Below are 23,715 nucleotides of genomic sequence, written 5' to 3'. Positions count from 1 at the left end.
ACCCAGGAAGATTCTGTGAGAAACAGTGTAGAAGGCTTTACTAAAGCCTAATTAGACAACAGTCACAGCCTTTTCTTCATTCACTAAGTGGGTCACCTTGTCATAGAAGGACATCAGATTAGTGAAGCAGGACCTGCCCTTCATGAAGCCATGCTGGTTGGGCCTGAACCCTTGGTTATCCTGTCTGTGCCTCATAATGATGGTCAGGATGGGTCTGCTCCACAACGTTCCTGGCACCGAGCTCAGGCTGATAGGCTTGCAGTTCCCTGGATCCTCCTTCCAGTCCTTCTTGTTGATGGGCATCACATTTACCAACCTCCAGTCAACTGAGGCCTCCTCGGTGAGCCAGGATTGATGATAAAAGATGAAACATGGCTTGGCAAGCACTTTTGTGTGTCTAAGTGGAGCAGCAGCTCACATATCATTACCCCTGGGATTACGGATGCTTCATTGTGCTCCCTGTCCCTGAAGAACAACTGCTCTTACCATTACAGACTGAGGCAAAGATGGCATTAAGTACCTCTGCCTTTTCCTCATCCCTTGTCGCTGTGTTTCCTCCCACATCCAAAATGGATGGAGATTCTCTTTAGCCATCCCTCAAACACTGGCGTGGTACCCCAGGCTTACATCTACTCACCATGGCTTTACCTTTCTTTTTTATCCTTCAAATCTAGTTTAAAGCTCTCTCAGTGAGCGCTGCTAATTCCAGCGCAAAGATCCTTTTCTCCCCGAGACAGGTGTACCCCATCTGTTGCCAGTAGGCCTGGTATTGTGTGGACTGATCCATGACCAACCCCTGCCCCCCTACAATTAGCTGGTGACAGCAGGCTTGGAGCCATCTCTTGATCTGCTGGCTTGTGTTTCTTTCCTCACCATTCCCTGCAACTAAGAGGACAGAGGGGAACAATACTTTTGTTTCTGACCCCTCAACCAGTTGTCTCAAGGCCATGAAGTTTGTCTTGATTGCCCTCAAACTTGTTGCAACTTCTCTGCAATCTACCTGAAAAATCAGGAATGGACAACATACACTACGTATGGCACTAAAACATAGGCACATGATACATCTTTGTCTGACTACTATGTGTATACTCAAGTGAATTAGTGGGGTGAATTTATATTAGACCAAACTGCTTGAAGTAATCACTTCAGTATTATAAACCCTGTTACTTGGTTTACAGATTTATCAAAATGATCATCACATCCAACATAAATCCATCCACTTGGAAGTTAAGATTTTGTAACACAATCAGCTTCCTAGTGCTTCCTGTTCTTTTATTTCATCATTCAATAGTGAAATTCTACAGGAGAATCTGTTATTTGATCAATGAACTTTACATTCTGCCTTTTGCCTGGGAGACTACTAGAGGTGTCTGGGTTTACACATAACTGTAGGAGCAATCATCAACCAAAGACAGTAAAATACAACTGTAACAGCCAGAGAATGTTCACAGTGCTATAAAACATTCCAGCAATTTAATTTTTGGGGAATTAACAAATATTTCTTGTTCTGCCAAATTAAAATCCAACAACCTATTTTCTTATTACACAGGGTAAGTAGCAGATAAAACATGAGGAAATGAGCTCAAGTTGTGCCAGGGGATGTTTAGATTGGACACTAGGAAGCACTTTTTCACCTAGAGGGTTATTAAGCACTGGATGCCCAGGAGGTGGTGGAATCACCATCCCTGGAGATATTCAAAAGACGCATAAGATGAGGTGCTGAGGGACATGGTTGGTCTTTTCCAACCAGAATGATTCTATGTTTCTATGATTGCAGTGCTGTAATTTCTAAGATCAGTTTTTTAGGGACATGGTCAGTATTTACTTCCCCGCTCCAACCCAAGAGCATACTTCAAGTTAAGAGTTCATGCAGATGGCTGCACTGTACAACCATCTGCATCAATAACTCAGTAGCATTTTGGAACCTTAATAATACTTTTTAATATTATCTTAAATTGTTACCCATGACTTCCTTTCCAGCAGCATGATGGGACTGCAACATTTCCTGCCTGCAGCACCTATGAAATAATTAAAAATGTACCTCCTTAGGGGTCAGCAAATGAGTAATTCTGACAGTAAAGGTCTCTCCTGGAACAGGTAGTGGTGGCAACAGGTACGAAGGTGAAACATCAATGTCTCTTTCAAGCAGCTTCTAGACAAAGACAAACTTTAGTCAAGCATCATGTTTAGTCGCAAAATGTAAACTAGCTGGGATAAGATTTCTGGGTCAAAGGAGTTATCAACTAATGTAAATACTGTCTCCTTGATGAAAAAAAATCAACATTTCCCTTTCAATACTTACTAGGTTTTAAAGAAACTTTATGAGAAGATCTCTTTGAAATGGTCCTAACATACTGACTTGCTTGATTACTTAAAAAATGCATTATATTAGGAACTTCCTTTAATGAGAGAAAAGATTTAGCTGCAAACTGGCACAGATTAACCTGAATGCTCTGCTGAGTGTTACTGCAGTTTTCCAGAGCAAGTTATCCCTTAAGAGAAAAGCAAAGGATAACTAAGCTCCTTGGCTACCAGAATTATCACTCCGTCAAGAAGATAACAGCCTTTGCAAAGTACAGATCTGTATTGTCCCAGTAGCACAGTATGCTCCACTGTGTCTTCTTCTAGAACCCTAGAATTTGCAGCTTCAGTTCTATGTTACCTCATTTGGTTCATGACAAAACAAAGCTCACTGCATAAAGTTTTGCCTTTATAAAGATGTACACTACATATCTCAGTTGGATCATAAGGTCAAGAATACAGATCCTATTCTTCTCTCGCACTTCAACATGATACGTAACAAAAGGTAAAATGTCTCTAAAATACATTTTTATAAATCTACTTGATGAACAGGTTTCAGTGTGCCCAGAACAAAAAGAAAAGTGAAAACAATCATGTGTAAATATATAAACCAATACATTCTGACTCTTTCCTCTCCTGCAAGTTGTGATACAGGATACACTACAAAAAAACATTCTGTTCCTCAGACTTAAACCATCTTTTCCACTGAAAGTAGGGACCCACAAGATTAAAAAGAAATAAACAAATCTATCTTCGTAAATGCTATTAAAGAAAGGATGTCCTATATCACGTGTACAGACTCACTAGGTGACAGATGCCTGCGAAACAATCAGGAACGCTGTGACAGGCCACCTGACTACACCTGGCTCTAGAATATCAACTTAAATTCCAGCTCATTCCCAACTCAGTACTGCACATAGCTAAGCTGGGTATCTTAGTCAGCTCTTGTGTGCAGCTTTGAAAGAAAACCTGTATTTGCATTTTTGTTTTGAACAGATTTTTCTAACTGCATCACAAGCACACTGGTCTTGGTATGTCCAAGACTTGTTTTCTGAAGCTGAGACTCATGTTGCAAAGTAAAATACCCTGGTAACCTCAGACAGAATTGAGAGAAACACATCCACAAAGCCTCAGTAATACAAATAAACCTGAACCTCAAATTTCAATAAAAGAATCAGACCCGTTACTTATTTTTTTGGGTTTGAGACAATGAAGTTTGATGAAAATTTCAGCCCTCCTGTGAACAGCACAAGATGAACGCCCTAGACACTTGGAATGAAGAACTTAAATAACACCCTTAGAAATCATTAGGTTTATGTTGAAATACTTGATCCAATTTACTTTTGAAAATCTCCATCCTTGGATATACTTCTGCGACTAACTAATCCTTTCAAGTGAATAAAAATATTACCCTGTTCCCATGGTTTTAAGTTTTAGAGGAACACAAAAACTAACTGGACTTTATTAAACAGGAACAAAACAACCTCTCTTCAGTAAGGAGTTAAAGAACAAACTCTTGTCAATTTGCTATTCCATACAATCTTATCAAGACATTGTATCTACCACACTTGTTATGCCACAGGGCTGTGTACTCAGCCTGACTCCATTTACATCACAAAATTGCAGGGAATCACAAAAAGGAATAATAAATTCTCCAAGGTCACCGTAAGCAATTGAGTAATCTTTCTAATGTCTGAATAGCAACAGCAAAGGACACACACAAAACCATCTCACCAGCTTTGGTGTGTCTGGACAGTCTTCAGAAACACAGTACATCTGGCATGCCATGAAGGAAGAAAGCGACACTCCACCAAAATACAGGCTGATGGACAATTTGCCTCCGGCGTTATCTGGCAATTCCTACTTATAAAAAAGAAAAATACAATTGTAACAGTAACTGCCTGAGGACTTACAAACAATAACCAAGAAATTAAAATTTTTCATGCCTATAGGCATCATATTTATTCATCAAACCCTGTAAGGATGGCTATGAACATCAGCTCTGACACAAATGGGAACATGACTGTCTCTGCAATGGCAGAACAGATTACACAGTCTAACACGGAAACATAACCCCACAATCGCTCACTCAGCAACAAACTATTCCCTTTCAAAATTTACCAGTAGTAATTAAACTACCTGAAGTTCCAGGTTTTCAGACAATATAGATCAAGTGTTTCCCTATAATGTTAGTATATTAATTTAAGCATGTCCCTACTTAATTACACCAAATTCTAATAGTTTTTGAAGAACTTCTGTTGTTAGTAAGTAGGCTGTTAAAATGACAACACAGAATAGAGACAGGACCAAAAAATACTACATCTCTAAAGGATGCATTTAACGCCTGAAGACCTACGAGGTAGGTCACAGGAGGTAAAGTCATAGGAGAAATAACTTTAGTTCTGGATTTTGTTTTGTCTAGGACATGCATTTGCTGCTATACTTCTTGACTTATTATTCCTAATGCACGTTAAAAAAGCAAAAGTAAGCTTCACCCCACATCTATGAATAAATTGTTACCTCAACATGTACGTCAACTTCTTTATTTGTAAGTAGTTCTTGAAGGCAATTTATTGCATCCTGCTGCCAAGAATTCCCAATCTATTTGGAGAAATGCAAGAAACCCCTTAAAATACTAAGACGAAAATATCTGTCATTGAAAAACTTATTTGAAGACACACATCATTAGTCTCATTTGTCCACAACATTTTAAGCATTATCTGCTATTTGGTACATTAAAACTTATGTGTGACAAAGCCGACAAGCAATTTTTAGACCCTGAAGTGGCTTACAAAGAGATGCTGCTTGCCAAGTTTCATCTTTATTACAAACATAACACTGTATGTGTGCATAATCACCCAAAGCCCAACTCAAAGGTACAGAATTACACTCAATGGTAACTTTAAAAAACAGGAGATACTTTAAATATCTATTCTATACTCTGCAATGTCTGTTTGCCTCCCAACCTGTAGGGCTTATAAGCTTGTCTTTCTTAATCTATTAGTTGAACTGCTTCCAGCAAGAAAAAGTTTTTCTTTATAAATAAGCTAGTCGTTTCAGTAACTCAATGCACTGTTCGAATCTGAGAAAGATGTAACGATATGTAAAGATGTTATTTACATTATCACTTACTAAGAAAAACTCCTAAAACAATTTGTGTGTATTACTTTAGTGTAACAGATTGTTTCCTGCACAGCTAAGATCAGAATGATAGGAATGATTTTGCAGCACTTCAAGATTTACAATCTGGCTATTTTGTACTAAGAAATCCAGGCCTTACATCTTGTTGCTGCTATCGCAAAATGAACTACCACTTCTAAGCATCTTCCTGCCAGCTACCACTGTGTCTCGTCTCACAAAGATTTAACTTCAACGACAGCTGCTTTTGAAGCACGGTCACCTCATAAAGCAATGTGGCAGTTCCTCAGGAAACACTCTTGCTGAAACAATCCTCATCAGCTCTTCTCTGAATCCTTGTAGGCAAAAAAAATACCAGCAACTAGTCTCAACCTTTTTATGACTAAACATGTACTGATTTCAGTGGCTACCTACTAAAGCATCTTCAAAGCTGGGGCTGTTTAGCCTGGAATAAAGAAGGCTGAGGGGAGATCTTTTTGCTCTCTATAGCTACCTGAAAGGAAGTTGTAGAAAGGTGGGGGTCAGTCTGTTCCCTCTAGTAACAAGCAATAGAACAAGAGGAAATGGCCTCAAATTGCATCGGGGAGGTTCAGGCTGGATATGATGAGGAATTTCTTTCCTGAAAGGGTTGTCAGGCATTGGAATGGGCTGCCCAGGGAGGTGGTGGAGTCACTGTCCCTGGAGGCGTTTAAGAGACAGGTGGATGTTGCACTTAGGGAAAAGGTCTAGTGGTTGATGGAGCTGGAACAAAAGCTGGACTTGATGATCTTAAAGGTCTCTTCCAGTTGAAACAATTCTATGACTCTATGATTACTCACTGGTACTGTCTTGGAGAGCTCACATGGTATGCAAAAGGGAGGAGTATCAGTATACAATGTAGTTGGATACAGATGATATGGAGAAACCTTCTTTATGCAACCACGGTCTATATACTGTACCTATATGAAAAGAAAAGCTTCCTTAATTCCTGATTTTTAAGTCAAGTTTGATAAGAGAAAGCATTCATTTACAGTAATCACTTTTCTGGAGCATAAAAATAATGATTTGCTGCTAAGTAGCTGATGTGACAAAATGGAAGTGAAGAAAAGGATTAAAAAAACCTGGTATGGCAGATAAGAGGTTCAGTTTCTCAACTTATCTTGCAAGAGATCCTACTTTTTGCATGATAACCTACAGCCATGCAAATTGAAAGAAACAAAAATTTATCAACTAGGATAGTGGCAGACTTGCATATCTCCAATCCAAAAGCATAAGCAGACGCAAGAGTTTAGATAAGATTAATTGGTAATTAGAAAAAGTAGCTCAATACCTGTGCAGCAGAAAGCATTCAAAACAAAAACTACTGTCTGGGTGGGGAGAGAGTGGGGGGAAGATAAACCTAAGTATTTTCAAAGCATTCTACATATGGTGGCAGCAACAACTAAAGAAGAAAAAAAACAAAAGGGATCACTTACAGGTGATCAAGGGTAGCTTTTACTTAAGAACATCTTATCATCACCAGGATAACAATGGGAAAAACTGTGATAACTGAAACAGGTATACAGAATTCTTCTTTAAAATAAATGCAAAATCCAGACCAGTTATCATGCTTTTAAGCAGGATCAGTATATGGATAGCTATGTCAGCTGAGTGAAATCACAAATTTGTTTTAGAGGATTAGGTTATTTGTGGTTTTTTGATTGATTGTTGTACATGCACTACACAACTAAGCTTACCTGGAGAGTACTATCACCAACTTCTACAACTTTACCTCGATACCACAAGGTATCTGATCCTCTTACAATACAAGCTTCTCCTTTTTTCCAGCAGTAGGGTTCCGGAACACCACAACATTTGAAGTTACTTTGTATTTCAGACATCAATTTGTTCAATGGAATCTCTGGAAGGGAAGGGTTATAAAAAACCAAGTCTGTAAAATACTAGTGCTAATTATTTAAATCACTACAATCCAGCAGATTCAGATGAAGACGTGTATAAACATGAAATACATGTGCTGCTCCAAAAAAAAAATCAAATCACACAATGGCAGGAGTTGGAAGGAACTTCTAAAGACCATCTAGTCCAACCCCCATGCTAAAGCAGGTCTGCCTAGATCACATCATCAGATCCATACTTCCATCTATTTTCAAAAATATTTTCCAACAGCTGATATGGTATGTATGCTCAACACCAATGGCTAGTATATGTGAACACACTACTACTTAAAACAAAAAAGTAAGCTACATTTGCAATTGTGAAGCCATTAGTAATTTCGGAATGTAATCTGAGAACAACGATATAAATTTTGCAAGTGACACCTTGGCAGCCCAGAGTCAGTGATAAGACCCCACGAAACAACACAAAACAGGTGCCCAGAAGACCTTCTTCCACTATGGGCATAGTGAGAAGCAACAACTGCCAGAAGAATACAGTCTTGGGCAAGTGGAGTTACTCTAATTGAAATCTGACGATGTCATCTAAGAGTTAAAATTACCTGTAAAAAACTGTTGTTGTGTAGAAACATTTCTCTAAAGCACAACATATTATCATGGTACTGAAGAGTGATACTACATCTATCAGTGGAAAGTGTATGTCTTTCGAGCAGTACAAAGAGAAAATATGATGAGATACAGTAAAAATAAAAGGCCCAAGGAAACTGGGTACTGAGCTCATACTGAAGGGAAAAAATCCACTAAGAGAACCAGTTAATTTCCAAGGGTCTTTAGGACTTTATCTTCATTATTAGCAGTAAAATGTATAACAAGCTCATCATTATGTTACTTAAACAGCGTTAACTGCTTTACCCAATACTGATCAGAGAAGAGGGGCAAGTAACTTGCCCACCAAAGCATGTGGGGTTTTGTGACTGCTGCGTGAAGGGTGAAAGGACATAAGAGCTGATCCCAGTATGGATTAGTCTGAGGACAGGGAATCACCTCCTGGGGACTGGGGTTTCCCCTGTTGGGAAGCTGTGGGACCAATCCCCACTGCTGGGGAGCAAAGGGTGCCTGGGCACGCACCCCTCGCCTGAGGCCCCATCACCTCCCAGCAGCAATCCTCCCCAACAGCCACCTTCCAGAATTGTGCCCTGGTATAGAACATGTACACTAGAACACAGATCTGCTACATTCTGATATACCAAAGTTACCAGATATAAAGGAATATATTTTCTCCTTTGTAATCTTACCGATTGACTTTGGTATTATATGAATAGTTCCATCATGTCCAACGAAACTTACTACAGCTTTAAAATTTTTTGCTCGAGGTATAAGAAGGGAGTTATAGACTTTGTCCATTCCTGAATGAAACAATGATTTGAATGTTTTGCAAGATTTCTGTTCCCTCTCTGAAACAGTGATGCTTTCCTTTGGAGCAGTGCTGTTTCCTGCACATGCAGTTTTGGAATTAAAACCATCCAGTTGCGTGTTCTGTTCCTCCAAAGGTACTTCAAGATGTTTCTTAGAGATCAAGCAAGCCTTCTCAGCTTTATCAGTCCTAGCAAATTCAATCAGACCATATCAACATATGAACCAACAAAGAACTTGAAAAGTCCAAACGAAAATAATAAAAGTAACAAATCAAACACAAAGAGATGGAAATGTTTGCTAAAATACCATCAAACATCTCATTTACAAACTCAGTGAACTGGAACTTGCAATAGATACAATTAATAATGTTATACTCTAGTTCACTGATGATGGAGTTCACGATAGTACATGTTGTAGAAGACAATCTCAATTTTTGTTTTACTTTTAGCTTAGCCCAATATAAATAAGAGAGTCTAAATGAAATAAATGTATCCAAACCTTCTGTTTCTAAAAGCCAAACCCTTTTTAATAAGGTGCTCTGAAATATCAATCAATTGCCCTGTTTCATCTTTGCAAAGAATTTTCACAAGCAATGCACAGTCTGCGTCAGTTCCCTGGAAAAAAATCAGAAAGTTGGACAACATAATAAAATATGCATTTCCTCTAAGCTACAGGCATATTTTCCATTTTATTTTCACTTGACTACAACTCAGATGTCACTGAATAACTGATTCCCAGACCAGGAGACATAAAATTGATTTAATCCATGTCACAGTTTGTATCATTTTACCAACTGTTCTAAATATGACATAAAAAAATTAACAGAATAAAGCTTTGCTTCTTCCCTCAGCTGTTTCATTAGAATGAATTGTCAAACACTTGTTTTCCTCCAGCAGGAGCTTTAAATGCCCTTGTAAATAACTTTGCTCATCAGTATGTCCAGACACACTATAAAACCTCACTGCCAGCTACCAACAGACACTGAACAAATCAAACCCTCATAATAACTCCCCCTCTTTTTTTTTTTTTTTAACCAGTGGAAGAAATCAATTGATGTTTGTACAACATTCAACTAGTTCTTTCAGTCTCTGAAAGTAGCAGCTGCTAAAATAATTCTTATTAAGAACATGAGCATCTTGCTCATTTGTCCATAGAAGTTACTATCATCCTGTGGTCTCAAAGAGGTAAGTATTATTCCGCAGTAACTAAAGATATCTAAGACTGTGTTCTTGACACACTGGGTAGCCAAACTGCTCTAATGCTCCAGCAAAGACAGGAAGCAAAGAAAAGAGAAAGCATCCTTTCCTCTACAGCAAACAGCAATCTAAGTAAGTTCCACTCAGGACTTTAAAGAGTGAAAATACTCAGAAGAAAACTATAAATGAACAGACAACATGACAGAAGTTTTACCTGTATGATTACTTTTACTTGTGCTCCAGTTAGGTAATAGGATAAATATTCACACACTGTTGCTGTCCACTGTGTGCTTCCACCAGTTGGTCTAACACAGAAAATATTATAATCTGCTTTAGTAGAAGACAATTTGGCATTTCCTAAGCCTTACCACAAACTCTTCCCCTTAATGAGCTTTTTCTTTTTGGAAGCTGACTGAACTGCCAGGAAAAAAAAGGTAATCTCCATTACAGTCAACAGTAAAAAGAAATGGGTTTTCATCTCTGGATATATGAATTAAGAAATGTAACCCCAAAACTTGATAATGAGGAGGATCATGAGTTCTGGGAGTATGATACCTATATGAACAGAACAAGGGAAAATCCATATTTCCATCTGCTAAGTAGGCTTTTTATGTTCATTTACAAACGTTACTATTTTTTTCTTCACATTATACACAGCACACAAACAAATGCACAGAAGAATGCCCCAGGTCCTCTCTTTTCTAAAAAAGAATGAGAGACCTTCTACACATTTTCATGAGATCTGACTCATCTTAAATTCTGAGCAAGGAAAGAAGCATTCAATGAAACAAGAAAAACCTCTATTACTTGACCAGTATTTTATAATTAATCTTATAAATATTTTTTCTATAGCATAGTTTCTGCTTTACTGGTATGCAACATAACCCTTAGGGAAAAAAACCCCAAAACCCCTTTATAAAACAAATCACAGCTGCCATCTCATTTCTTTTTTATTTAAAAAAAAAAAAAAAAAAAAAAAAAAAAAAAAATCAAACCACATCTAAGTCTCAGACAATCACTACCAACACAGGAAAATATCAAGTTCTGTCATTACTAGGTTTCTAATACTGCTACTCAGTATAAGAGCAAGGCTACCTTATGTCTGCCAAGGAACATTCTGTTGTTAATATCTTAATCCTCTTAATACTATCCTTCAGTTTTCTTAGACAGCTGATATCCACTGTTATTCCAGCTCCAGAATCATAAAGAATTACCTTTTATAGACAAGAAACACAATGAAACATTAAAAAAAACCCTCTCTTATTGTTATCTATAATGAATAATAATTCAAAATATATCTGAATAGGTAAAAAGAATTAAAACAAACATTAACAGACTTCAATGAATGGTCTTTGCACTGAAGTACTTCATCATTCAACACGATTACCACAGCATACTGAAGTTGAAATACAGAAATATGCTCAGAGGGGACTGAAACACCTTTATAGAGGTTGTTACTTGAATAAGAAAATGTCTTTGCCCATACTTCAGTTCTGTTACTGCATTTAAATTTGTAAACCTAGAAACATTGAAATAGTTCCCCTCTAAACTCCTTGCCTTTTATGCTGACCTGGTTAAATAGCTGTTTGAGGGCTCAGCCTTAGAAAGCAGATCATGCAAACCAGATGTATGGAATGCCCCACTTCTGCTTCCTAGTAACAAGACCCATGGGCAGAATCGGATGATGGTGGAGAGAACCAATTGTAATCCAGTCCTGTATTATTTGCATGATTAAAAAGCCACTCTCACTTTTGAGACAAGTAGTTATCTATAAACAGAATGCCTCTTCTCATGCTTCTTACTTGTTTCACAAGAGTGCAACAGAACTCACGTGTCAGAAGTTACTGTGGAAAATGTTACACCAACATGCCACAGTAGATCACAATGAGTTTAGCGTTCAAGCAACAGCATTGACTACATCTGTTCCTATGGTGTTGCATTCAGTTCAGCTGCCTCCATCTTACAGCAAGGATCATTAAGCTTCAACTAATGTGACCCTCAGGCTTACACAGCTTTTGGAACCTATGGTAAACTATTAGGTTATAGCTTGGGAATCTGTGTCATGTTGCAAACGTAGCATTAACAAACACACAAGTGAACCTCATGAGCCTCAGCCTCAACTATCAGGTTCCTTGCTAAAGGCATTTCACCTTTGAATCAAACAATTTCCAATTGGTTGGAAAAAACCTTTAAGATCATGGGGTCCAACCACGAAGCGCACACTGCCAAGACCACCATAAACCATGACCCTCAGCACCTCATCTACACAGTGATAGTGATCTGATTTGCAATGACGCACGTTAAACTCTTGACAAGGCAAAAAGGCTGTATGAGAAAGTATTGACAAATAAGTATGATGCGAAGAGTTGACATTATTTTCATCAATGAAAGTATATAAGCTTCAGAAATAAAAGTATGAAGCCTCCTATGAAAAGAGGTTTACCTCTGCACTTGTTTCAGAAACAATTCTGCTTATTAGGCCTCTTTGCCACTGTTTCAAATCACATAGGTAAACAGCACAGTGCATACTCCTTTCCCACTTCACAGAGGGTGGCTGGGATTTTCTGTAGATAGCAGACATCTTCTCCTGCAAACTAACATTCAAAAAATCCACTTTTCTAGTCACATAATTTTATCAAGTGAACAAAGAGTATTTAATCAACAACTGGTTTTCTTCATGACATGAAAAATGCATAGAGTGGAGCTTCAAAACACATGCACTGACTAAAATTCTGTAAAATTATCATGTTTTTTTGCACAATGGAATTAATCTAAGCAATCCTGACTACAGCATAGCACTATTTGAAAGATGCACACTTTTCTCTCAACAGCTTGAGAGTGTGGTACTCATTCAAGTGTCATGACTAATTCAACGGGACTCTAGGCAGCTACATGCAAGAAGGTAAAAAGATTAAAGGAAAGAGAAATAAGAGGCACAAAGGAAGCAATTTACATGGAAATATCATTGCATAAGGCAACTGTCTTCAAATAGTATTCACTATTACTATTACCTTTGTGTTACCAAAATACCTACTAAAGGAAGGTTGATACACTATGTCTAGAAATAGCCTTCAAAGTCTTGTAATAGCTTATTAGAATCACGTTGAAAGAAATAACTTGACTGAAGTTCTGTGACTTAGGATACCAGTATGTAATAAGATTTCTAACAAAGATATAGAGAGAAGAAAAAGATAGGGCAGAAAGATTTAATCTTTATGGACAGTATTTATCAGGCCCCAATATTTACTATATTAAACTTGATTTGAAATGAGTTAGATCATGTATTTCATTTGAAATCACAAATATTCAATAAACCACAACACAGTGTCAGTCTGTCTTCTGTTCCTCTACTTTCCTTAAGAAAGCAAGGTAAGTCAACAGCATTCAAAAGAGTACCCAATGCCAAATGCAACCCCAATCAGAGTTTGTTCTAGCTATATTTCACCATTTTGTGATAAGAATGCCTCAAGAAAAGTTCTTAGAATTCTAGTACCTTTTCAGTATAGGTTCTGATGCCAGCCACTGTATAAAAATTTTACTAGGAGACACAACGTGACTAATTCTCCCTTGCTGCTCTTTCTTGGAAAGTGATTTGAAATCTCTTTCATCCACAGATTCTCTGTCTATAGGATTTAAAGTTTCCGAGGTTTTGGGAATTTCTTCTAGAGGAACATCCCATATTTCCTTGGGCCTTACAACAGTGTTTTTAGTGTACCTGTAAAGAGTATGAAGTAATTACAATTATTACAACACATCCCACTCTGTGAATAATGACCATGCTAATTAGAGAACCTTGCTAAATGTTGTAAACAGGAAGCTAAATGAATAAACATCAATGTGTAACCATGGGCAGTAAAGGAAATTGTTATTCACCCAATCAGTTGTATCTCACTACTACAAATGTCAGATGAATGGAAACGTGTCTGAACTTGATGTCCAGCACCTGACTCTGCAGAAATGAACCAAGAACAAGTATCTGAACTCTGTGTTGATTGGCTTATTGCATACAGGGTGAAGAACCCTTATTTCAGGGACACCACCAGGGCAGACACAGGCTATTTCAGCTGTCTCTGATACAGCCATTCCACAGGACGTGGCTGAGACCTTCAGGGTCGTTAGGGTTCCCATTCCCTTGTAGTAGAAAAGAAACACCACCTCTGTGTGCTTAACCTGAACCTAACGTAAGCCATCTCTTTGGAAGGTCTGTTATTAGGAAACAAATACTCTGATAACCAGCTATGACAGCGACAGACTGAAGAGTTGGGAAGCCTGCTGGGGGAGATGAGACTGACAAGGAGATAACAGTGCTGCATTTTCATTTGTTGGCTTTTAAAAAAATGTAATCCATGGGCTGAATTAATGAAAATCAATAATTACTCTTTCATTAATAATTTTTTAATAGTGATGAAAACTGAAAGATTGTTAAATAGAAAGCTTTTATTCCAAAAGGGAATGCCTGAATTTGCTTTGTATCAGGAGGGAGCAAATAGGTGAGTTTTCATCTCTTAGCTCAGAAATGTAACTAAATTCTAGGAACTCTTTTCTTATTTTAGTAAAATATTTGTAAAGTTGATGTTTTATTTTAACCTGAACAATGGAAATGAATTTTTGTCACTGTCAGACTTGGCACTTCTAGCACACTACAAGTATGGTGAAATAATTTCATCTCCAACATCTGAATCAACTACTACTTCAGTGCATTATATTAGTCAATATTTAGTTTGAGAATTCAACCATGACAAACTGCAGAAGCACACTCTGTAACTTCGCATCAACCAATGTGATTTGCAATGAATTTATCACAAATGTGGTACACTCCAGCCACTGGAGGTGACATACTAAAGCCAGTAATTTTGTTACACAAATTCAGCATTTCTAAACACTTTCAGTTCTGCACAGGGCATTTACCCAGGTATGTTGGATGCTAGGCCTTCTTTAACTAGCTGGCAGTTAATACTGTGGCTTCTTCCATGAACCACAGTAAGGTCGAAGAGTTCAACAGATAAGATGTTATTATCTAAAATTTCTGTGAATGAATAATAAAACCACAATTAGTGTCAATCAAACGACAGTATAAAGATTATTTATGGTTTTGGAGACAGGGCAAATGGTACTAAGACAAAATTTTTAAAAACTGCATTTGATTTCTAAAACAGTTGATCGTGAACATCAGCAATGTGAAGGAAGAGGCTTAGCTTTGAAGTAGATCTAGAAAATTAACTCAAAATACACTAGTAATTACAAAATATTTTTGTTCAAAGGAATCAACTGCTACATGTAATTTCATGTATTAAATGGGCTCCAAACCACCGTTCCACAGGTGCCCAAAAGAACCAACTAGCTGCACATTAACAAATTTATTAAGGAAAACCCTACTAAAGCATATATACGTTTTCTGAAATGAATTTTTTTTGGGTGATGTTTTAGAGCAGCAGTGATCCCACTTCCAATTACCAATAAAGCCAGAAAGAATCAAGGATAGCTAGCATTTTTGGAAACAGCCAATCCTAATAAACCAGGATCCTTTTATCATTAAATGCTGATGTGAAAGAAAAGACAACTTCTGAGAAAAGCTGTTCGTATCTGTTGTCTCCTGCAATTAGTTCATGTTCAGATACAATCAGTCCAAGCTACCTGCTGCAAGTATGAACATAAGCATTTCATATAAATACTATTAAAAATATCAAGTGTATGTTTCTGCATTTGAGTCAATTCAGTAATATTTAAATATAAATTAACATACTCTTGATAACTTACCAACAACTGAACACAACATAAGTTTATCTTCAGTCATTTCTTCAAATCTTTCCTTGGCTTCTCTGTTCCACTCATTTGACCCTTCATAGGGCTCAATGCAAGCCAGGCTGCACCTGATTGCCTAAAGAAGAACACAAACTATGTATTTACCATCATATATTGAGACCATCTGATTACAGCCCAAGCACAGCCTTTGCTTTGCACTCATACAGGACAGCAAGACAGCATGACTTTGTCTTAAGATGATGCATGAACCTCAAATTCAGATATATTCTCTTTGAAACAGAGAAGTTTCTCTTTGAAGCTTCTCCTTGTACCCCTTAACAGTTAGGCATAGGATTGGCGTAGATATCAAGACTGACTGTTGCAGACAGGTGATAAAGCCTTCACCTTGTTTTGCCTGTGATATAACACATAACGCATCCAAGATTAACAAGACTATAGCACTGTAGAAGTCTTGAGGGCTCCACACAGAGACCTCAGTACCTCTCTCAGGGAAATTCTTGACAGATTTTTTGTTTAGCACCTTTATTGCAAAATTGGTGGCTACACCATGGGTCTATTTTATCTGTGAATGTCACTGTTTCCTTCTTGTTTATTACACCAAAAAACAGAGAAGAGTAAAGGGAGAAAGAGGAAATAAAGACAACAGAAGTAAGAATGTTTTGTGCAGATATTCTTAGGATATAGGCAGTTAGGAATATGAAAATAAGACTGACTGACAAGTTGAAAAAACAGGGCTGTGGATGACAAAACCAACACTACATTAAGCACTGCTCATTCCAGTCTTGGTCAAAATTTCTGCACCAGCCAAGCCTATTAAAATTCCTGCAAGTTATATGAATGTGCTGGAATAAGTCCAACTTACATTGCAGCAGCCTAATTTGAATCTCTTAAATAACCAACTTTCATTTGAGGCCATGCAATACATGATCACATGTGAAGACTTAGCAATGCTTACATGTCAGAGCTGCACAAGCTACCTCACTTCTGATACTCCAAACTTTGGAATGCTTGGTTTTGCAATCTTATGTTAACTCACGCTTCAAAGAATTTTAAATCCTTTAAAATTACTTTTTTTTAAATAAATAGAAAAGATTTGAAACCACAGCAACACATAAGCAGACTCAAGTCTGCTGATGTATTACCTGCATTAAGATCAATAGTAACAGGAACTTGTTAGTTCTTATGTGAACTCAGACAGAGGATTTCACTGTAACTTATATATGGCATAAGAATGCTGAAATTTGAGAGCAACTGATGGGTTTTTCTAGACCACTCTTTAGGACAATATACCCATTTGTATCCCTAACTCTTTAGCTCCTTCTGCTTTAAGTTCAAAGTGAGGAGGCCTAGCAGTATGTGCTCAAGAGCTGACAAACTCTGCACAGATTTTCCCGAGGATTTATATTTGGTCACTAATAAGTAGTCTGTTGGAATTATGGGATAACACACATAAAAAATTCCACCACTCCTATTCATTAGTTGCTCTGATCCGAAGCATTAAGACAATGCAACTGCAAGAACATTTTGCCATTTTCAGAATGTTTCTTCTCCCTTGCTGTCATAAAAGGCTGTTATTTTGGATGAGATTTACCTCATCTTACATTTGCTCAAAATCACAGAATAGAAACAGTTAAATATAAACAATTAAATGCTAGTTTCAGTAAAAGAAGCTGGCCAAACTTAGTTACAACAATCACTACTTCTGTCGCCTACAGCTGGCTAAAAAACCCGTACCAACATACAAAGTTTCTAAGTTTAAGATAATTACGGCTGGCAAGCAACACTATCAGAACAGTCCAAGAAAAAGAACTATTTTCTACTTATGCACATTTTTTTTAGTTTTCAGAAAGACTGTCATTCCCTTTTGTACTGTTTTTCTCCTTGTCAAAAGAGGTAAAACTCCTGCACTAACTCCTGGTAGGAAAACATCCTATTTCAAATGCTATAAGCCAATCAAAAATATAATTGTTTAAAAGGATCATTATTAGATTATAATTTGAAAACAAAAGAATATAAAAATTATTTCACAGTAAGCCAAATGAAAAGAAAAACATTTGAACTAAACACACAATGTATGCCTACCTCCTCATCACAAGGTAACATTGAATCATAGAATGGTAGGGTTGGAAGGGACCTTCAGAGATCATCCAGTCCAACCCCCTGCAGAAGCAGGTTCACCTAGATCAGGTCACACGGGAACATGTTAATAAGATCTCCCCTCAATCTCCTCCAGTCTAAACAGCCCCAGTTCCTGCAGCCTTTCCTCATATGAAAGATGCTCCAGTCCCCTGATCATGTTGGTGGCCCTGCGCTGGACTCTCTCCAGCACTTCCCTGTCCCTCTTGAGCTGAGGAGCCCAGAAGTGGACACAGGACTCCAGATGAGGTCTCACCAGGGCAGAGTAGAGAGGGAGAAGAACCTCCCTTGACCTGCTGGCCACACTCTTCTTGATGCATCCGATTAGATTAGCTTTCATTTAGATTTATTAGAAACATTAGATTTCATTTAAAACTGAATGATGATATAAACAGAAAGTGTTTTCAATCTGCATCCAAAACACATTAAGTAAGTCACATCATAAACACGTGAAAAGGAATTTGCTTAACTTTTTATTTAATTCAGAACGTTCACCCTATCTTTCTCCTTCCGTTCATTGAAATACTATTACTTTTGAGTATTTAACCCAGGAAAACACTATTTACCTTTTCTGGAAAGCTCAGAAACTCCTCTTTTATTCTGCGTATGTGTTTAAGAGTTAAGTTAGCAATATTGCCGAAGTCAACATATTTCACTGTAACTTCTTCACGATTTGCCATCCCTTCAAGAAAAATAACCCAAGTTAATAAAAAAAGCTAACATCTGATAGGGACACTAGGATTGCAGAGCAAAATCTGCATTTACACCATGTAATTATAAAATACCACAGTTTCAAAACGTTCTACAACCCAATTATAAAACTATATTCTTTAAGAGTCAGTTCATTTGGGTTCCTGAAATGACAGATTTAGCATTTTGGTTCCCTTGCATTTAATCAATTTGTGAGACACCGGCATGTTAAACACAGGCCAAGTAGACATGTAAGCATTCAGTCACACTATGCTGCCCATATAGACAACACAGCCCAAGCACACTCCCCATCCCCTTTAGGACTGCCATGGAGAATTATTAACCCACACTAGTTACACCCAGAGCTTGGCTATGATAGACAAATCTGTAGTTTAAACTGTAACAGTAAGTGAAATATTATTTAAAATAATTATATAACAGAATTTCAATAATCTAGAGAAAATGAAGTATTTAGAGTCTATTTTAAAAGTAATATGTATAAACCGCTCCATTAATAGCAAAAGAATACAGCATGCATTAGTACCACTAACTTTAAGAACCTATCTGCTGGTCTAAGGACATCTAGGAAAAAAAAAAGCGCTGTCTGTTACTATTCCTATCCAGTGTGTGACTGCTCTAGCATGACATATGATTTTGCAAGCTAGTGAAAGAATCAACACTTCACCTATTATCTGTGCTCTGTACCAATTCCCATCTTCCTGTTTTGCAACACAGGCCTGGCCTTGAATGGGGCAGACAATTTCCAAGTCATTCCCATATACATGTTGATACGCCTCCTGAATTTTCTCTGGAAGATTCAACGAATCCAGACTATCTCTCTAAAATAAGAAAACCAAAACATATATACACACACCAGATTTTTCTTTTAAGTAACATTTTTGCTCTTTTAAGAGATTTTTTTTTCTAATAGTGTACTTCCTATTATCCCTCCCCCAAAAGAAACAATGGTTATGAATAGGTACAATACCTTAAAAAGCTTAATAATTGTTGAATATTACCCTGTTCAATCACCATACTAAACAGTACACCACATCGCCACACAGCAATGAACAACCTGACAAAAAAATGTCAAACTTTCTGGAATTCTACAAATTCCTGGAATTAGGCTAGGATTAATCTAGGATTGCAGGAATTAATCTCATCTATTAATTCTAGGAATCCTGAGACAAGTGACAGTAGTTAATGCAAACTGCAGCCTGTTTAATGTGGACTACAAGTCGCTCAACAAGAAAAAGTTTGTTCAGAGTTTTAGTTAAATAGACCTTATTTCTAAACTTACCAACTGGAGATAGAAATCATTTGGATTATTTATATGACAAACTACAACAAAGACTTCTTCTCCTTCTTGTAGGATCTTAGGTGGACTATACTGCAAGATGGTATTTTCTGACTGACTGGGACACGGTAAACTAAACCTAAGGTAAACACAATGAAATTTTTGAATAAATTCTGCCAAAATTAAGAAGGAATTCTTTTATATTCAAATGCCAGGCTTCCCATAAACACCCCCCCCTCAATGGTCCTATAAAAATAACTTGACTTTGTATGTATAACTTCCACTTTCCTTCTTGCAGCTAGTGCAGCCAATTCTCTCTAATGCTTCTCCCATCACAAATGGTAATGTATGAAGAATGATATATGGCAGCTGCCTCCTAAAAAGATTTAGTTATTTGGGATGCAGCAGCATACCTTTAAAATGCTTAAAAAAAGTAAAAGGCTAGAATTCTCTGCATTGACAAAAGCATTTTCTTTTAGATGTCCTTTTCCTCATTTCTGAGAAAAAGCAATTATCTGAAGAACACAGATGCAGTACAAAATTATCAAGTTCAAATATAAGCAGAGGCCTTTCTCTGTCTGCAGCAAATCAAACTATAATTTCCTATAGATTTGCATACTATCCCTAACACCAAAATGCTCATGTTGTTCTGTCTCCTGCCTCTTCCACTCGTCCCTCCAAGGCAGCTCTCTGTCCTAATGACAAGATCAAGTTCCCCCTTAATGCCCTACCCTTTCTCCTGTTGTACCATGTGCATTCAGCCAAACCAAACATATACGAGGCTGATTACTGCATGTTTTTCTTTTCATGGTAGACACTAATGGCTTTTCTTTTTACCCTCTTGTTATTTAAACTTGTACCTAAATTAGAATATTCTAAAATAAACTTCATTACCTAAATAAAGCCCTGTCTAATGCCACAGTGCTTACTAGTAAAGATGAAGGAAGGAAACCAACAGGTATCGCTGAAGATAACGTATCACACATTAATATATCGAACACTGCAAAAACAACTTGCTTTGTTGAACTTTACTTTGTAAGTATTACGTCGTTATCATTTATGGAATAGGAGCATAAACTAATGGAATATACATACCTTGCCAAACCTAAACAAACTAATGCATCCTTGAGAGACAGCGGCATGTTACTTTCTTTACTAAATGAAGGCGCTCGCAAATCCACAATGAGAACACCATTCTCTTCTCCAAATATGGTAACTGAAACTACTTTATTATTTACCATTTCTAAAAATGTTGTCTTTGCTTTCTCTCCCCAAACTTCACCCTGTGTTAGGAAGAAAGAAAACATTACTGAAGATGTCAGGGAATGTTAAAACATAAAATACAAACAGTAAAATAGAACAAGCAGCAAGGAATGGAGCACAGATGTACCCGAACAGATTAAATACTGAACACAATGTTCAGGCTCCCTAAGTCCATAGTGGCAACATTACTGAACAGTATTCTCCTGTGATGGATTTATATGTACTTTTTAGCTGTATAAAACTGAGTTGGATCAAAGGAATGCAGTTTCTTTTTTGAGATTCAAGATTTCATTTCCTCTGATCGTTCTGATAAACTTTTAACTGCCATATGCTGCTGCTTCTCATGGCTTGCATTCTTGCTCTCTCAATTCATTTGAAAGTTTACTCTTATCTTTTCGTGTCTTTATACAAATGTGCAACAGTTTGATCAATTTACACATTCCTCCTCTCCCCAACAGCCTTCTTGTTGTTTTATCTACCTTGAAACAGCCTGTCTGAATTTATTTCTCTCTCATCAAGTTAATGTATTTCTCATTTGATACTGCAAATCTGTGCTTTTTAGGTGTGGAAAAAATGAAGTGTTTTACCCACACCCGTGAAAATTGTTCCAGCTCTTTCCTATTTAAAGCTATTTCAAATTACATCAGACTGCTAAAAAAAAACCCCAAACAGCTACACTATCAGAAACGTACAGATGCATTGGACATAATTAATTCCCATTCAAATATGGCAAAAACAAAGCAAATCTAATAAATAATATATAAGAAAGTATTGCTGCAATACATGTCCTTTTGCTACTGGAATAAAGACTGACAGTACTTTACTTGTTGTTATATACTGAAGTTCACTTTTCAGTATGTGGCAAAAAAAAAAAAGTAACAAAGCACAATCCCTGAAAAGATTCTCTCAAATGAAGCCATTTTGCCGTTTGGATGGCTTTTGAAAGTTATTACTTGCATAAAGTTATCAGCCAGCCATGAAATATCAGTTCTGTAATTTGTTTTAAAATTTGACAAAAGAGATACCTAGAGTAGTGAGATTTAGGCCTAGAATTCATGTTTGTAAACTCAGAGGCTTAAGACAGACTGCTGTAAGCTCTGATTTGCTTTCCAACAAAAAGCAATGCAATCCAGCTTTTTACAAGAGATTTAAGTTCTTTAATAGAGATCTTAGGAAGAAAAAAAAATTGAATGAAAGAGTACAAGCAGCTTTCACTTACTGCATTTTTGGGAGCAATATTCTTCAATGAACATCGTAGTGCTAAAGGAGGAATAGCTGCAAATTCTGCCTCAATATGCTGATCAGGCTTCATTATACACAAACAAACATCATCTGTTTCAATAGTTTGCAGGCTAGCATGTTCAGGCTTTTCAGCAGGAACATATCTGTTCTCAATGGGAATAAAAGCAGTACTGGATTAAAGGAAAAGCAAAAAAACAAACTCCAACCTCCGCCCCACCAAAGCAAAGGTCATTACTGCAATAATCTGCACAATGTCTGGTCACTGAGACAAAACTAGAAAGTCCTGATGAGATACATTTCTTTTTTCCAAACACTGAGGACATGTTCTTTTTTGCAATGTAAGTCCATGTTAAACTCTTTAACATGTGAAAGCTTGTACACCTGTAAGCTTACATACACTGCCACTTTTCCAGTGGGAAATACATATGTACAGAATAATAGTGTAATTTGGGTATCTGGTTATCTACTTGTATGAAGTCGATGGAGGACTTATTTCTTAGTAGAGATCCTCTTGAGTAACAACAGACAAGGACAACAATTGCTAACAAAAACCTCTCTCTGTAAACATACCCTGAAGAAGTTAGAACTATAGAGCTCCCAAAATCAATCAGGAATACTTCCAGCAGGGCAATATCATAAACTTTGTATCTAACTGGATGACAAGGCTTCCTCTTTTTTCCACTTTGTAGGGGAATGATTTCAGTGATAGTTCCACGGCACCACATTCTAGTTTCTTTACTCTTAATAAAAATTCTACCACCTGTATGGAAGCAAATACAAAAAGACAGACTAAATTCAGTATTTGTAGCTATTTTACACTGGAAGTATTATTAGAGGTCTGCGTAATGTTCCATTGATGCCTGTCTTATACACAGGGAGTCTAAGTGCTACTGCTAAAATAAAGACACAAACACACTAAAATTCTTGTCTCAATTGCCACCAGAAGTCTTCTTCCACGTTCATTTATGCAACGTCTGTAAGGCTAGGTGGTGTTTGGCTTACATTAAGAAGTAATTTCTGGCAGAATTCCTACAACTCTTAGTATAGTAAGTGGCAAAAAAACACCAAATCTGAAAGTTATTACATACTTTTTATCAAGTTTTTTTCTAGAAGTGAGGAATATTGTCAACATGTTGGCTATAAAATAACTCTAATGATTTAGCAATATATTATTAGCTTTCCTTTTTACTTCCAGAACAGTTTCTATCCAGTTAGTGGACTTGAAAAAAACCAAAATCATTTATCCACTCAAAAAGAATGTTGCTTGCATGACAGCAAGCTGATGTACCGAAATAATTCAAGTATCTAGGCTAGTCATTAAAGTTAGCATGCTCAAAACCAATTTCCATTAAGTTTATAGCCAGGTGTTTCAGCTGCTGGTTACACTACGCACTCAATTTGT

At 37.1% G+C, this 23,715-nt stretch overlaps 1 protein-coding gene across 1 annotated transcript in view; it reads right to left on the bottom strand.

Annotated features, from left to right (window-relative positions):
- The window catches only part of RNF17 (ring finger protein 17), a 46,398-nt gene that overhangs the window by 5,067 nt on the left and 17,616 nt on the right, over positions 1 to 23,715 (bottom strand). The window contains 19 exon segments of the mRNA XM_061988588.1: positions 2,042 to 2,167; positions 4,036 to 4,161; positions 4,822 to 4,902; positions 6,258 to 6,377; positions 7,155 to 7,318; positions 8,606 to 8,913; positions 9,225 to 9,340; positions 10,137 to 10,227; positions 11,018 to 11,136; positions 12,366 to 12,516; positions 13,416 to 13,637; positions 14,831 to 14,948; positions 15,680 to 15,800; positions 18,388 to 18,503; positions 19,197 to 19,350; positions 19,812 to 19,947; positions 20,904 to 21,091; positions 22,291 to 22,456; positions 22,884 to 23,073. Of these exon segments, the coding sequence (XP_061844572.1) occupies positions 2,042 to 2,167; positions 4,036 to 4,161; positions 4,822 to 4,902; positions 6,258 to 6,377; positions 7,155 to 7,318; positions 8,606 to 8,913; positions 9,225 to 9,340; positions 10,137 to 10,227; positions 11,018 to 11,136; positions 12,366 to 12,516; positions 13,416 to 13,637; positions 14,831 to 14,948; positions 15,680 to 15,800; positions 18,388 to 18,503; positions 19,197 to 19,350; positions 19,812 to 19,947; positions 20,904 to 21,091; positions 22,291 to 22,456; positions 22,884 to 23,073 (2,813 nt within the window).

The sequence above is a fragment of the Colius striatus genome, chromosome 1 (assembly GCF_028858725.1).
Source record: "Colius striatus isolate bColStr4 chromosome 1, bColStr4.1.hap1, whole genome shotgun sequence".
NCBI classification, from domain to species: domain Eukaryota; kingdom Metazoa; phylum Chordata; class Aves; order Coliiformes; family Coliidae; genus Colius; species Colius striatus.
This window is presented reverse-complemented; position numbering and strand designations above follow the sequence as displayed.